This window comes from Cydia strobilella, chromosome 5 (genome assembly GCF_947568885.1).
Source record: "Cydia strobilella chromosome 5, ilCydStro3.1, whole genome shotgun sequence".
Lineage (NCBI taxonomy): Eukaryota > Metazoa > Arthropoda > Insecta > Lepidoptera > Tortricidae > Cydia > Cydia strobilella.
The window spans coordinates 17939191-17955093 of record NC_086045.1 but is presented as its reverse complement, the minus strand read 5'-3'; the positions used below and the strand labels follow the sequence as shown (position 1 = coordinate 17955093).

The 15903-nt window shown below is 44.1% G+C and overlaps 1 protein-coding gene across 1 annotated transcript in view; it reads right to left on the bottom strand.

The window, feature by feature from the left end:
• LOC134741474 (ankyrin repeat and BTB/POZ domain-containing protein 2) overlaps positions 1 to 15903 on the bottom strand; it is a 41518-nt gene that overhangs the window by 1370 nt on the left and 24245 nt on the right. The window contains exons 11-24 of the mRNA XM_063674260.1: positions 15407 to 15535; positions 14743 to 14924; positions 14160 to 14272; positions 12987 to 13094; positions 12453 to 12678; positions 11623 to 11773; positions 9146 to 9288; positions 8694 to 8821; positions 8084 to 8295; positions 6998 to 7125; positions 6681 to 6767; positions 1852 to 2012; positions 1054 to 1243; positions 332 to 514 (exon numbers count right to left, since the gene is read on the bottom strand). Of these exons, the coding sequence (XP_063530330.1) occupies positions 332 to 514; positions 1054 to 1243; positions 1852 to 2012; positions 6681 to 6767; positions 6998 to 7125; positions 8084 to 8295; positions 8694 to 8821; positions 9146 to 9288; positions 11623 to 11773; positions 12453 to 12678; positions 12987 to 13094; positions 14160 to 14272; positions 14743 to 14924; positions 15407 to 15535 (2141 nt within the window). The remainder of the gene's footprint in view (positions 1 to 331; positions 515 to 1053; positions 1244 to 1851; positions 2013 to 6680; positions 6768 to 6997; positions 7126 to 8083; positions 8296 to 8693; positions 8822 to 9145; positions 9289 to 11622; positions 11774 to 12452; positions 12679 to 12986; positions 13095 to 14159; positions 14273 to 14742; positions 14925 to 15406; positions 15536 to 15903) is intronic.

Here is a 15903-nt window from a genome sequence, read left to right as displayed (position 1 = left end):
ATGCTTTTGGCATTAAGTCCACCTTTTGTACGATAAGTATTTCTTTTGTGCAATAAAGATTAAATAAAAAAAAGTGTTAGTGAAAACCTCTTTACTCAGCTTGACGTCAAGTTACCTCTCGGGTACCTTGACGCTGGTTTTTTGTGGAGTCCAATCCAAAATATCACATTAATACGTAAACTTAACTAATATAACCATTAAGTACGAGGATATTGTAAAAATGAGATCAGAATAGGAATAGGAGAGAGAGAGACCAAAATTGACTCTAATTAAAATCGAAACCGTTTAAAAAATTTTAAGCCTAATCAGACTTTTTATTATTGTAACGTACCTTGGCATGGATGTACACGGAGACAAGGTTGTGCAGCCCTACGGACTTGGCGGCGCGCGCCTCGCAGTGCCGCTGCAGCGGAAGCAGCTGGAAGAAGGACGCCGCAGCCAGCACCTCCAGCACGTCCGTGTCGGGGATCTCCAGCCCGCCGCAGCCGCCCGAATACAGGTACTTCATTACTTGCTGTGAAATAAATAAAATATTACACGCAGGTACAGTCTGGCATAAAAAGAGTAGAAATTAAAAAAGAGGCAACACTTTAGTGTCGTCCCTTTCAAATCAATCTGAGAAAACGGGACGACACTACAGTGTTGCCATTTTTTAATTTGTACTCTTTTTTGCCAGACTGTATGTTTTACTTTACTGCGTAGACATACATATTACTTCATAAAGACCGGCCTTACGAGCACTACGAATGGGGCCGATACATTGAAGTCAAAATCGCATTTTGTTTCACCAGCGCGCTCAGTCGCGTAGCGAATTGCGCAGTGGAAAGGCGTCGGTGTTCGGTCGGAGTTGTATGCATACGCTTATACTTTGTTTACACCAATGGTGACGCCTTCCGGTCTCTACGTAGTAATATATATGTCTATGCTTTACTGCGTATTTTGGGTATGTTTAAATCCATCATAACGAAAGCAATGATTTAAAGACAACACCACTGGCGGCCTGGATAGAGTTAAAATAGACGATAATAGAATTTCATTTCTTATGACACTGACCTCGAAGATGTCGTATCGTATATCGTTTATCTGCACAAGTGGCGGGGCGGCGGGCGCGGATGCGGTGGCGGGGGCGGGGGCGGAGGCGGGCGCGGAGTCGCCGGCCGCGCGCGGCGCCAGCATCGCGCGTAAGCGCGCCGACTCCGACACCAGCACTATCTTGTGCCCGTAGAACAGGCGTCCTTCGACTCTGCACAATAAAACATCACAATCATCAAACCAAATACCGGGGCAATTTTTAGGAAAGCTTTACACACCAATTTTTGTAAACCGGTTTTTTTTTTGTTTCTAATAGCGTTAGGCCTCATTCTCACGAGCGCTTTTTCAACGCGCGTTAAAAAAGCTTTTAAATGACACAAATGGAAACATGTGTTGCATTTATTCACACGATGGCGGTAGCGCTTTTGATCAAGCGTTGTTGGGTTTTCAACTTTAAGCCTTGGTCTTTAAATCGAACTTAGCGTACGGACAGATTCAAGCGCTTTTTTAACGTGCGTTGAAAAAGCGCTCGTGTTGTCACTTAGGCGAAGAGTTATTTTAAACGTCAAACTTCTATGAAATTATGTGACGTATAAATAACGCACTGCGTGTGCTATCAAAATCGTTGCACCTACTAATCACGAGCTCTATCGTTCCTGATAGGAGAAGAAAATAGTCCTTAAATATCCATACATTTTCGTCGTCTATTCCATTACACATCACAGTCATGCACAGTCTATTATAAATATTAATGAGATGTAAAAACAACTTTTTAACGCAAAGCAGATTTGAAACGTTTTTAATTATTAGAGGCCTTACCTGAATGTGACGTCGGCGAGCGAGGGGTTATTGACATAGGAGGGGTCGACACGGGCGGGCGCGGGCGCGGCAGCGGGCGGCGGCTCCAGCACGCTCGGCACCGGCTCCCAGCCGTAGCACGCGCACAGGATGTCCGCCAGCAGGAGCACTGTGCCCTCCTTCTAGTCGAGCGAATCGTTATAAACAATGAAGGAATAATTAAGTCATTGTCAACGTTGCCACTGTGTCAAGTATAGTAAAAAGGTCACACTCTTAAAAGAAACTGTGACTTTTATTGCAACGCTTAAATTACTAATTTGATTTTGAATCTGAAAGTTATTTTCAAATATGTAGCAACACTGACTAGTTTGGCCAATGAATCGTTTCCCGACCTATTATCATAAAAAACATATATGGCAACTGTCACCACCCCAACTATTACTATAAGCTACTCTTATGCTAACCACCTCTTAAGAATTTGCCCCTAAAATTTGGCCATGTGATCGTCTAGATAGTAGTTAGAACCCCTCGAAGTGTACCGCGGAACCCTAGATTCTTTAATGAGTATCAACTAAATTTTGGACTCCGGTATTATTCTATTATTACCTATATTTTAAAGAATTTTTATATTTATGGTACTGTAGATATATTTTATTATGATACTAAGGAATATTTTAATAGTTACAGTAGATTGTGTCACTAGGAAGAAATTGACATATTTACGGTGAGGCCGCACATCAAATCCTGAACGAAGCAAATGATTCCATAATTGAAAACTGAGCGTAGCGAAGCATTCTAAAATAGTATTCCGAGCGTAGTGATGAAATTAATATTACAATTTTGTTAAATCTATTCATGTAATGTAAATGCTGTTAAAGGCTTACTATATATGACGTTATCTAGGTAATTGTAGCATATATGGTTAGTATGAGGTTAAAATTGTTGTTAGTAAAATGAGTTTAAAAATGTTTTTGGTGAAGTCCCGCTACGCCTATTAAGCCTTCGGGATAACATACGAAGCAGCACTCCTGGGATAAGCCCATTTACACCCTAGCTTTTTAGGAAAAGTTATAATTATACTATCACCTTCTAAACGATGTGTGAGTTCACACGTACTGCTTCGCATGCTCGATGCGGGTCAGAAGGCCTTATCCCGTTTTAAAACATCATTCGGGTCACCTATCCTAACATTGTAGCCAGACGGGCTAAGACCAACGCTTCGCAACCTAAGCATTCCTAGATGATCTGATGAAAGAAGCGCCAAGTATCATCAGTCAATCAAAATTACTTCTTTTTTATGTTCAAAAGCTAGGGATACTAATCCCTTTTCCCAATTCCCAGAACTAAAAGTATAGACTAAATTTCTAATCTTTTAGATGTATAAACGAAGCACTAATGTTATTTGCTATATTTTATGAGACTGAAATATCAAGTTGAGCATTATTCCACTCAACTTCCCATTGGACTGCTCTTGCCTGCCAAGGGGTCCCTAAAACAAACCATTCTTCTATCCCAGAACGATCTGTATGCCTAAACCCATCTTGATATTTTAAGAATTTATTTTGTAAATACCTTAGAAACCTGATTGCAAAACTTAGTACCTCGTCTTTACTCCAAAAACCAGAAATTTAATAGATAAAAAATAAAGATTTCATAGGAATTTTATTTATTTTCCCCAGATAAATTAAAAGTTTGAAAGATTTAGGCAAAAGAATCCTTTACCTTTTAAATACACATATTTTAGGTTAATGAATCCATATTTTTAAGTCTTTAAAAGAAGAAGTTATATCAACCATATCAGATTCTTAGACCAAGCATAAAAGAGACCCTACACACAAATACCTACAGACAAATAGTGTATGACTCTACCCTATTTATAATCCTACCCTCTGGCCCTACTCTATGTACACCCAAAGCACAGATCGCACTTACCATTGACCTAGTGCCTTGGAATATACACAAGTGTATCCCTACTAGAAGCTGGAAAGTTCGGTAGACCAAACCGAGATTAGCAAAACTAATGGTCCGTATATTTGACTCCCCCTCCTATGCTCGCAAGCCAAAGAATTAGGAGGTAAGTCGCCCTATTCCGTGTCTATCAGTGGATCGGAACCCTTTGCACACACCAGCACCAACCACATGAGAAGTCCTGCCGCAACTAAGACTAAGTATATAATAATAATCACGACAGAATCCTTCCCCGCAATCAGCACTAGCATGCGCCAGAGCACCGAAATATATAAATATATTTAATAGGGGACCAGATCCCAATTACTGCCGACTTTAGTGAGCTCAGATTACTCCGAATGGCACGCACGTGATGCCCTCACTTCCATCTAACAGCTGGGCTTTGAGACCTGGGAGATAGTTCATCTCTTATGTTGGTAAAGAAGAGATGCCAGGCCCTCTCAAGCCTGGAACTAAAAGACTCCTAACCACCCATCACCTTTAACACCGCCAGGCGTGATGAATGTTTAGTTGGACAAACTGTCAGTCCAAGCAATGATCTGGCTTCAAAAATAGCAAAAGACCCCATAGAAAAGACACTAAAATAACTAAGAGTAATTTTACTAGTATAATTTCTCACAAAACAAACAAACTAAATAAAGAAGTGAAATTCCCTTAGACACCATTATCCAAGCTTTAACATTACGAAAATTACTTCTCGCAAAATTAAACCTAGACACAATTCCAAGTACCTGCTATGCAACGATATTGTCCCTGCATAACGTGGCGGCACTTAGAACAATACAGTGTAGAAAATTTCACTTCACGGCACTCAACACTACACACAACACATCAGTAAAGAATCTCCACCATAGTCCAAGTTTAGCGTTACGACGATATTGTCCCCGTAAAACCAAACACAGACCAATTCAAAGTCCTTGCTATGCAACGATATTGTCCCTGCATAACGTGGCGGCACTCGGAACAACTCAGTATCGAAAACTTTACAATAAAATAAACCCCATACATAGCAGCAAAGAATCTCCACAATAGTCTAGGTTCAGCGTTACGACGATATTGTCCCCGTAAAACCAAACGCAGACACAAATTCTAAGTTTAAATTTACCAAGATAATTCCAAGTAAAAACAAACACAGAAAAAGTTGCAGAGAAACTTCGCTTACCAGTACGAAAATTACGCCCAAAAGCCAGAGTCACGACTAGTCCGATGGTTGAAGAATGAATGAATTCCCCCGTGCCCGCTCCGGCCTTTTATACCTTTTAGTAGCGACAGGCGACTTGCGACAGACGACAGGCGACAAGCGACAGGCGACCGACGACAAGCGACCGACGACTGGCGACATAACAATAGGATATTGACGACAAGCGACCAGCGACAGGCGACCGGCGACCAGCGACAGGCGACCGGCGACAAGCGACCAGGGACAAGCGACCGGCGACAAGCGACCGGCGACATAACAATAGAATACTGACGACAAGCGACCAGCGACCGGCGACAAGCGACAAGCGACCGGCGACTGGCGACAAGCGACCGGCGACATAACAATAGGATACTGACGACAAGCGACAGGCGACCGGCGACCGGCGACAGGCGACAGGCGACCGGCGACCGGCGACCAGCGACCAGCGACCGGCGACAAGAGACAAGCGACCGGCGACAAGAGACAAGCGACAGGCGACAAGAGACAGGCGACAGGCGACAGGCGACAAGAGACAGGCGACAAGAGACAGGCGACCAGCGACAGGCGACCGGCGACAAGCGACAGGCGACCAGCGACAGGCGACCAGCGACAGGCGACAGGCGACAGGCGATCAGCGACAAGCGACAGGCGACCGGCGACAGGCGACCGGCGACAGGCGATCAGCGACAAGCGACAGGCGACCGGCGACAGGCGACCGGCGACAGGCGACCGGCGACAAGCGACAGGCGACTTATTAAGACAAACATTATCCAAAAAGTACCAGGATACCAGAATTGAGAAGGAGGTCGTTCGCCCCATGGCACGTAACGGTGCTCGACTCAAGGAGAAGGTCATATGTCCAATAGTGTTTACTAATCCTTACGGCCTATATCTTAACGTTTACAATCACTAAATGTCGATTCCCCCGATATCTATCCCTTTCACGCATGCGATGTTTTAGAAGGACAGAGACATTTACAACGACATCCACATCTCACGCACACATAGATAGCAGTTCAGTTTGAGGAGCCCAAACAAATAATAAAAGAAGGAGCGTTCTGAAATCCATTACGTATGAACCTGATATATTATTTTACTTTATGATAAATTTAGTTTATTTCCGAATTCTTCGCTCACTTCAACGTGTTTTATGTTTATTAATAACAAATATGTTTAAAACAACTTCCGGAAATTAAGATTTAACTATATTTTACACGTAAGTTTTACGATCAGAATGTAGTATCAAAAACGTTATTGCATGTCATATTGTACCAGGAGCACCTAAACGTCAGTTCGACATCCTGTCAAGCTGTCAGTCTCCGTGTCATTGTCAGTGCGCTGCAATTTGTTATTGAACCTTTTTGTTTATTTCTAAGTTAAAATACGGATCAATTTAACGAGAACACTAGTGTTAAATAATAAAACATGGAATTAAGTGTTTCAAGTTTCATCTGTCAGAATATTTAGTGGAATTATGAACGAAATATGCGACTGAAGAGGATTTCAGTTTTACAAAGGTATATTTTCCCATCTTCTATGTTTTTGTAATGAAAAATGAGCTTAATACTAGGCTATAGGGATACGACCAGTCACACAACTTTTGCGCTCATCAAATTTAAAGCTTTCAGTTTTAAGCTTGAAATAATTATATGGCCAGGTAAAGCTTTTTTTTCCTTGAGCATCCCAATTAATCATTTTTTACCTTGCTGTATCGTAAAATGTTGAACAGCAATGGGAGGCACTCGTAAATGAACTGCTTGCTGTAGTGACTATCATCCGACGGACACACCTGTAAAGATATTGGAATTAAATGTTGTTACCAATAATTTACTAGTGGCTCTGTGAGCTGTAGACCTCGCGAGCATAGCTTAAGATGGATGTGTGATAGGTATACATGCAAAGATAAAATAACTTAGCGCTCTAGCTACTCCTTGATCGCTGGTAAAACACCTACTGTTTAATGTGTGGTATACTTTGTATGCTGACTACAAAAATAGAAAAAAAGGGAATGGTAGGTACCTGTAAAAAGTCCTGCAGTAGTTGATCTATGACATGGTCCAGTGAGGCTTCCGCAGCAGCCGCCAAAGAAAGCGTCCACGCGTGGAGAGACCAGGGCACGCCTAAGGCTCGCAGTTCTAACGTAATATCTGAAAAATAGATGATGATTTGTTTTTATGTTATCTACAACCGTAGATAAATTAGTAAGCTTACTTATTTCTCTACGCTACAACTTACAGCTGCAAGCCAACACAGACAAATATGGTATTTTCTATAAAAATTAAGGGACCTTATTGTCGATGGCGCTTACGCCATTATTAACTATGCTCCGATATAAATACAATGCCGCGCGACGCTGTGCGGCGTAAGCGCCATCGACAATAAGGTCCCTTTATATAGAAAACTTCCCAAATCTGAATTCAGATAGTTTTCAAGGAATCCTAATCAAACAGATTTCTGTGACCCTCTTTATCGCTCTGACAATGGGTAATTTAAAATTATAATCCTGTTTAAATCCCTGAACAGTTAAAAGCCCTAACTAGTGGGATTAGTAGGTAGGTAGGTTTTATCGCGTATATATATATATCTTTACTTGAAAATAATTGTAGTGTATAACTAGCCTTATGAACCGATTCTGCATGTACAACCAGCCTTAAAGTTTATAGTCTATGATTGTTCATTATTTTTAGTATGTGGGTATTTTTGCACTTTGTAATTTTTCTTCAGTCACCCGTTGACCACGAACGCTGTAAAGGGTTCGAAACGTCGGGATGTATTATAAATTCAATATACGCGATATAATCCGTTTTCATAGTCTTATTTCATGAGTAACTATCGCGGTAACCGAAGACAATATTAAGAAAGTAGCTATGAAAAGTTCCAGTATCAAAATAAAATCATCTTTCATCATCATCATTTCAGCCTTTTATCGCCCACGGTTGAGCCTACGCCCTCTACCTCTGCTTCGAGTAGGTACACCAATTGTCCCGGTTCACGGGGAACGCGGGTTGGATCTCAACATTCCTCACTCGGTATTGAAGCTCGATAATCGATATCGAGCATGGTGCGCTCCATAGCGAGTGAAATAAAATAGTAAGGGAAAGCTACCCAAGTGGTCAGTCTCAGCCGCGTAGTACATAGCGTCCTGCAGCGCGCGCTGCTGCTGCTTGGTGAAGGCGGGGCGCGCGGCGGGCGGCGCGCCCTCGGCCAGCACCTCCTCCAGCGACAGCACGGCGCCGGCGCGCGAGCCGCCTCCGCTGCCGCGCACGCACGCGCGGAGGCACGAGCGCGCACCGTGCGTGCAACACACCGCTACGGCGCTGGCCAAGAGTTCACATATTGTTAAGGGGCTTGTAAACGGGCAATATTTTTACTGCAATATGTGGCCGACACTGTTGGTGTCTTTTTCTAACATGTGAGTAAGAGAGGGACACCAATAGTTGCCGGCCACATATTGCAGTGAAAATATGGCCCGTTTATGGAAGCAAGATACCGAAGGGCAAATTCCATCCGTCTTGCGAAAAGAATAAGAAGAGCCAAAGGCCCAGCCGTGGCTTTAAAAAAAAAGGAGACCCCGGAATAGTTAAATGGATAGAGAATGAGAAATTTTAATGATCATAAATATCATAATACAAAAGTTATACAAAAGAATATTAAAATAATTTTATGTCATTAATAATCATAATGAAATATAAAAAAAAACACCATAAAACAATACCTATAGCATCCATATTGAGCTGCAGCACTATAACACAGAGCGTCATTCAGCTGCGTGGAAAGGAACGGGTCCGCTCCGTGGGACAACAGGAGTTGCACCAACTCTTGGTTACCAGCACCACATGCCACCTGAAACATAATAGGTATGTACAAGGTATTATGCACGTCAGTCTCGACTCTCGAGTGGTTTTTTACTCAGGGTCAAGTACATCGACCACGATACCACAACCACGTGAAACGTCGTTTTTATAAATATTGTTGCAAGAAATTGACAATAAACCTAACATTTCTTTACCTACATTCTAGTAGATAATCCAGCACTGAATTCTGTTGATTGTGGTGACCGGCTGAGCTTAATTAAGAGGAGAGGGAAAAGTTGTGAGCATGCATTACTGCGCTCCACTATCCCTTACTGCACACGTATAGAGCTACTAGACTAGCCTGTAACGTTACCTGTAGAGGCGTGAGCGTGCAGACGTCCTCGCCCCGCGCAGGCGCACCGTCGACCCGCGCGCCGGCGCCGAGCAGCTTGCGCGCGCACTCCACCGCGCCGCCGCCGCCCGCGCCGCTGCACGCGTACACAAGTGCCGTCCAACCTGTAAGATATCACCAGGGGCCCGTTTCTCAAAAGCTTGTAACTTGTAATACAGGCGGATGTCACCTTTTGACAGCGTTTAATAGAAAGGAACTTCCACTTGTGTATTACAAGCTAAAAGTTTTTGAGAAACGGGCCCCAGGATGATTAAGCCAAAAAGGCGGGAGTAGCGCTATTCAAACCCGCAGACTAAAAAAAAACCTGAGTTGAAACGAGATAATCAATTCAAACAATAATTATTGCTTTGTTAATCCGCGATACAATAACGTGTTATAGCCAATTAGGAGCCCTTTTTTTTGTCGGAGTGGGAATGCACTTACGCACGGTGTGTGGGACTCGCCGCTCCTTTTCCCTCTCTTGGCGAGAGGGGGGGAGAATTGGCCCTACCCACTAAACCCACTCCGGCGTTTCACCCTCTTTGCCGTTCGTGAGGGCGCACTGGGATCGATAACATTCCACCACAGCGCCCTCCGCAATTAGGAGCCCTAGTTAGAAGTTACTAATTCTTCTCGCGTATTCTTTTTGTGTACCTAATTATTGCATACAAAAATACTCAAGTAAATGTAGGTTATAGGTTAACACTACAACTAGCACTTATTGTATCACGAATTGGCTAAGTAATATTATTGTTTTAATTAATATTGGTTTCCGTAGAGTATCTAACGCCTGATTCAATTAATTATAAGAAAATCACAAGCATTTATTGGCATAAAGAGAGGTATAATTGGCTTTTTGTTATTTACTTATATAACTATTGTATAATTGATAGCTGTTGGTTCTCCGAAAAATAAATAAATAAACCCATATTAAATATATTAATAACGGGTCACTCACGTGTTTTAAGTCGAAAACGCTCGACATGTTGGAACACGTGTTGGATTCGGATTCGACTCACTATATACGTTTCGATAAGGTAACTGTGCTGGCGAAAGAAAAGTTTGTGATTCAGCGAAAAGTACGGGAGGCTATCGATATTGGTCGTCATCCGAATTTTAACCGTGATTGTGGTTGGTCAGTGCCTCCGAGCTGGAAAACTGTTTTGGGTACTACGTCGGTGGACAGTGTGGACGAACCATTAGCGAATGACGTAGTGAGTGTTGTGTGCAACCCATCATTTGACAATAATGCCGTAAACGAGGGTAGTTTCTCGCCCCCCCTGCCGCCACCGGCGCCCGCGCCGAGTCATCGGGCGCGGAGGGCTGCGGCCCGCAGTCTGCGCCGGTCCGTCACCGTCGACGCAAGCTCCTGATGACGCTCCTCGGTACGGAGTGAAACATGTCGAGCGTTTTCGACTTAAAACACGTGAGTGACCCGTTATTAATATATTTAATATGTCTATGTCTCACGGAAGTTTTGTTATTAAAATAAATAAACCCCACTGAAAAAAAAGCGGAAAAGCTGGTAACTTTGCATGTCCGTCGTGAGCTGCCTCAGTGTCGACCTTGAGCGACCTTGACCTTGGCCGCGCCTCGTCTCCTGGCGTCGAGTCAAACTTCCTCACGCTATACGCATATATGTATGCCTTTCACATTTGGAGTTCCCTCGATTCCTCATGGATCCCATCATCAGAACTGCGTTTTGATAAAAACGGGACCAATCTGTATGTATATACTTACAATCATAAAAAGAATTTTCAAAATCGGTCCAGAAATGACGGAGTTATGGAGTAACAAACATAAAAATAAAAAATATAAAAAACCGAATTGAGAACCTCCTCCTTTTGAAATCTTGAAGTCGGTTAAAAATTGGCATTCATGCGTCCGCATCCATCACCTTTTGATCGGTCATAATAATCTTACAATCGAATCAAGTGGGATCGGCGTGCCAATTTCCCTTGTTTGTCCACACGTCTTAATTAAATTGTCAATTTAATCAGATTTTGCGAAAAATAGTCTAGTCTGGACTGGCCTTAAGAAAAGGAAACTAAACATTATTATAGGATATATAGGTACGTACTACCACGATAGCGTTGGTCGTGGAGGCAAAGGAGGTTACGAATTTCAATGTGTCCAATATCAACGGTACAAACCAGGAGGCCTAGCACATGATTGGCGCGACAGTATCTCGCGGCGAGATAGACTACCCGTCTTTTTCTAACTATGTTAATTAAAGAGGGACGGGTAGTCTATCTCGCCGCGAGATACTGTCGCGCCAATCATATGCTAGCCCGGCAGCAGTAGGAAGCAAGCCGGCGACTAGTTGTTGCCGGTTGCATCGACAGGTATACAAGGTGTTGCAGTTAGGTAGGTACATATTGTTTCATATAGGTAGGTAGTCCCTTTTAAGGCATAGCCGATTGACACAAAAGGTGTAACACTATGAAAGGTACACAAACCAGCAGTAGGAGGGGTGTAAGCAGGCGACTGGTTGCCGGCGAGGGAGGGGGTGGCGGCGCCGTGCGGGGAGCGCGGGGACAGGAGAGACGCGTGCGGCGCCGCCACGCCCGGCGTCTCGATGTTCGGGTCTGCACCCGACTCCAACAGTATCTAGAAAAGTGGAAAATGATTTGATAATAGCAGAGATGTAGTGGTCGACCGCTTTAGTAAGTAGTGGTGTAGGTGTATAGTACATATTGAATCTTTTTCCTAATCAACACATTAGGACATTTTAGCGTTAGAACTCATTTCCTTGGCTATTTTATGCTCTCTAAAAAGGAAACACACCACAACAATCATATAGTCCCCAGAGAGCGTCGCTTTCGTGAGCACCGTGAGCGCCGCGGCATCGATCGGTAGCGTTGAGCCCTACTTGTGGCAGCAGCGTCTTTATGCCGCCCAGCAAGTCGGGCCGGGCCGCCCGGAATACCTATGACGAAGAAAACTTAGTGTAAGGCCTGAGTGGACGCTCAAAGCGGAGCGTTCGGCGGGGCGTCCAGCGTGACATCGGGCTCACGAGTGATTTGAATAGCGTGCACTAAGGCCGCTCCTATACGTTTGCATTTGTTTAACATGCACGCCGCACGTCTCGCCCCGCTGCTCGCCCAACTCGAGCGTTCACTCAGGCCTTACACTTACGCGGCCACAATCTGATCATCCCTAGCAAACGCCACTTTCATAAGCACCGTGAGCCCCGCAAAGTCGGTCGCGTCGAGCCACCCTTGTGGCAGCAGCGCCTTGACGCCACCCAGAAGGTCGGGCCGCCCTTAATATTATGAAGAAAACTTACGGCCACAATCTGATCGTCCCCAGCGAGCGCCGCTTTCATGAGCACTGTGAGCCCCGCAGCGTCGGTAGCGTCGAGCCCCGCTTGCGGCAGCAGCGCCTTCACGCTGCCCAACAGGTCGGGCCGGCCGCTCAGCAGCGCACGCTGCGCCAATCCGAGCGCGGCGCGGGACAGTTCGTCCGCGGCGCGCGTGCAGCGGGACCATGCTGGTTCTATGGCTTCTTCCAATCTGGGAAAGAATAGTATAAAGATTAAACACTAAACAAATTTTACATTTTACAGCCCGCACGTGACAGGTCTGGGCGGGCAGTCGGTATGGCTGATGGGTACTTACGTGGCAGGTCTGGGCAGTGAGAGTCAGGCACTGCAGGTGGGAGCCGTAGTCTGCATGTGCTTATGATACTTACATCACAGACAGGTCTGGTCGGGCAGTGAGGGCGCTAATGGTACTTATACTTACGTGACAGGCAGAGCAGAGGCAATGAGCGTCAGGTACCGCAGGTGCGGCCGTAGTCTGTTTGCGCTAATGATACTTACGTGACAGGTCTGGGCGGGCAGTCGGCGTGCGGCAGCAGCAGCCGGGCGGCCTGCAGCACGTCATCGGCGTCCGGCACGGCGGGCGGGGGCCGTAGCGCCGCATGCGCTCTGGGAATATGGTCAAGTGCATGACAGAGTTAGACCAAGATAACTCTGCAACGATTTTGATAGTGCAAGTGTTTATTTATATGCATAATTTCACAAAAGTTTGACGTTTAAAATAATACTTCCACAGTCTAGGCTATCCAAATCGCTGCACACTTATTTTGGTTTAACTCTAGTTCACTGAAGTGTTGTAGTTGTAGGTACTTATAATGTCATTACAGTTGAGTAGGGAGCATCATAGAGATTATATATAGTTTGGTCTAAAAAGCCTTAATACAAATAAGTTTTTAGCAAAACTTTCATTTTTGGTACACGTTTTATCGCTGACTGTACTTTTTTCCACAGGCAACTAATACTCATCGAGACAATTCTAAAAACCCCAAACACAACCCAAGGTTGCGTTGTTTTATCACAGTTCCTATGACCACCTCCTGTCTTCATCATCAGATCAGCTCGATGGTACCATAATATTGCATTGTCACGACTTACATGCGTATGCAAATTTTCAGCTTCATCGGAAACCGGGAAGATGGTTAAATTAGTTACCTTAGATTCCATTACATAGTTACATTTACATACAGGTCGACCTAATAAAAGCGTGTTAATACTGTTAATTATTAAAGTCGTCGACTAGAAAAATTACGTTTTTTTACGGCATTTATTTGTGTGACGAACTCGGATATTTGTTCCCGAATCCCGAGTTACGGATGTTTTCAATGTAATTAAGTGTAGTGTAACCCAAAGGTTGTCTGGAAGAGATCACTCTTTAGCGATAATACCGCCGATTGTGTTTAACGAGAAAGAAAAAATACAAATCACAATCTTAAAAGATTGAGGTGTGCAATTAAGTGTATTGTAGTGTAAGTAAATCTATGTATTTCTTTAAGAGCGTCCGATGTTTCAACCAACCATGTCTCACAATAAGATTACCGGCTTTGAATTTGGCTTTACCTAATGGAGATTCTGGGCTTTGAAGGTAAGCATCACATTTTATTTCATGTTAATGAGTATTTCCTTATCATAATTTAAATTGTTTAGGTTTTATTGAAGTATAAAGTTTAAACACACCTGATAACCCGGATCCATTCGCCGAGCGGAGGCAGGGCCCCGGCGCCCCGCTCACCCCACAGCCCATTAGCACAACTGGCCGGCGTCGATGCTGCGTTCGAATTGTGCTCCAACTACAACATTCACAACAGTTTGTAAGAGACTTGAATGATTTCCAAATAGAGAGGTGGATGCACGATTTTCTTCGCCAAAAGAAACTGTAGGAAGAAACGAGTTTTTATTTTATTTTATCCGCACGCAGTAATAGTGGTGGAAGTTTAGTGGTGGGACCACCATTTCCTTGAATAAACCTTTTAATGGACGTCCCTATACAATGCCTAGCTTGTTACTGGTCTTACGTGGTCAGAGGGGGTAGCCTAATGACAAATCAAAATCAAAAATACCAATCGAAACTTAATATATGGCAATCATGACGTGACTTTTCGATGTATCTGTCATTCCCAATACATTTTTAGTTTTCGATCGGCGTTTGTAGAGAACAGATGTCGTCTTGGCTATAAAGCTGGCACGGTAGAATGCTGATGTAGGTAAACGATGGTGGTAGCACAGCGCGCAGCTCGGCACAGCACTGTGCTGACGGTACCTGCGAGCAGCGCATGTAGTAGTAAAGTGCGCGCTCGGCCGCGGGCGACAGCGGCGCGTAACGCGGCGCGACGCGGCGCAGCACGGCGCGTAGCTCGGCGGCGGAGCCCGCGCAGGTAGTCAGCAGTACTGACGCACCGGATCCGGTGCTGCCGTTGGAGCCGGCGGAGGTGCCTGAACCGCCTGCAAACATAGTGGCAGCTTTAGCCCTCTCTGGCTTCTTTTGTGACCATATTAAATGATACGCAGTTTACTCCACGATAAATTGGAACTGCATGGTAGTATGTTGATACTTGTTGCTGAAAGAATGTCCAGAGTTAGAGTTAAAGGCAGAATAGATATCAGATCAACTATTCGGTGCTTCTTCAGCAGCTCTAGCGATTTTACTCGCCAGAATTATTAGTTCATTAGTAAGATATTTTTTCCTATCGCTACCTAAAATCTTACTACTTAAGTAGTCCACATATTTTTAATACTATAACACTCGTAACAGTTACGGTATGTCAAACTGAAAGACATCTCTTAAGCACCTTAAGTCTATCAACAAATTGACTATCGTTGAATAGACGCCGTCTAAGTACTCTTATCCCACAGATAACTGTTATATTGTTTCCGTTCCCATAACCAGCGGTTTGGTGCAACGCTCGAGTGTTAAGATGTCTTACCAGAACCATTGGTGGTGATGCCCGAATCGTGGCTGAGTCCCAACTGCCTGTGCTCTGGGCGACAGGGGCCAGACGATGAGCCCGAACCCATCGAGCTCATGGACTCCCAGCGAGAAATAGACAGTGCTCCTGTAAACATAATAGTACAATGTGATACAAGTGTGCTAAGTTGGTCATTACACACGAGGCGATATTTACGCCAGAAGTAGCGGAGGCTACTTCTGACGTCAAGTTGATTTTCAGAGATAGAAGATGTAGAATAACTTGTAACAATTTAGAACAAATATTAATTGTATATCACGAATGTCATATATTAAATGATTGAACATAATTTTTCTAATTGGTTTCCTTTGTTCGACTTGTACCTTAACTCAGACTTACTTGTAAAAACACGGTTACATCACTAGTCTGTCAGATCAGAAACGTCAAATGCTACCTAAATGCCACGAGCCGCCGATGTCTACTCGTCAGCCCATAACAAAGCTGATAGACTCAAT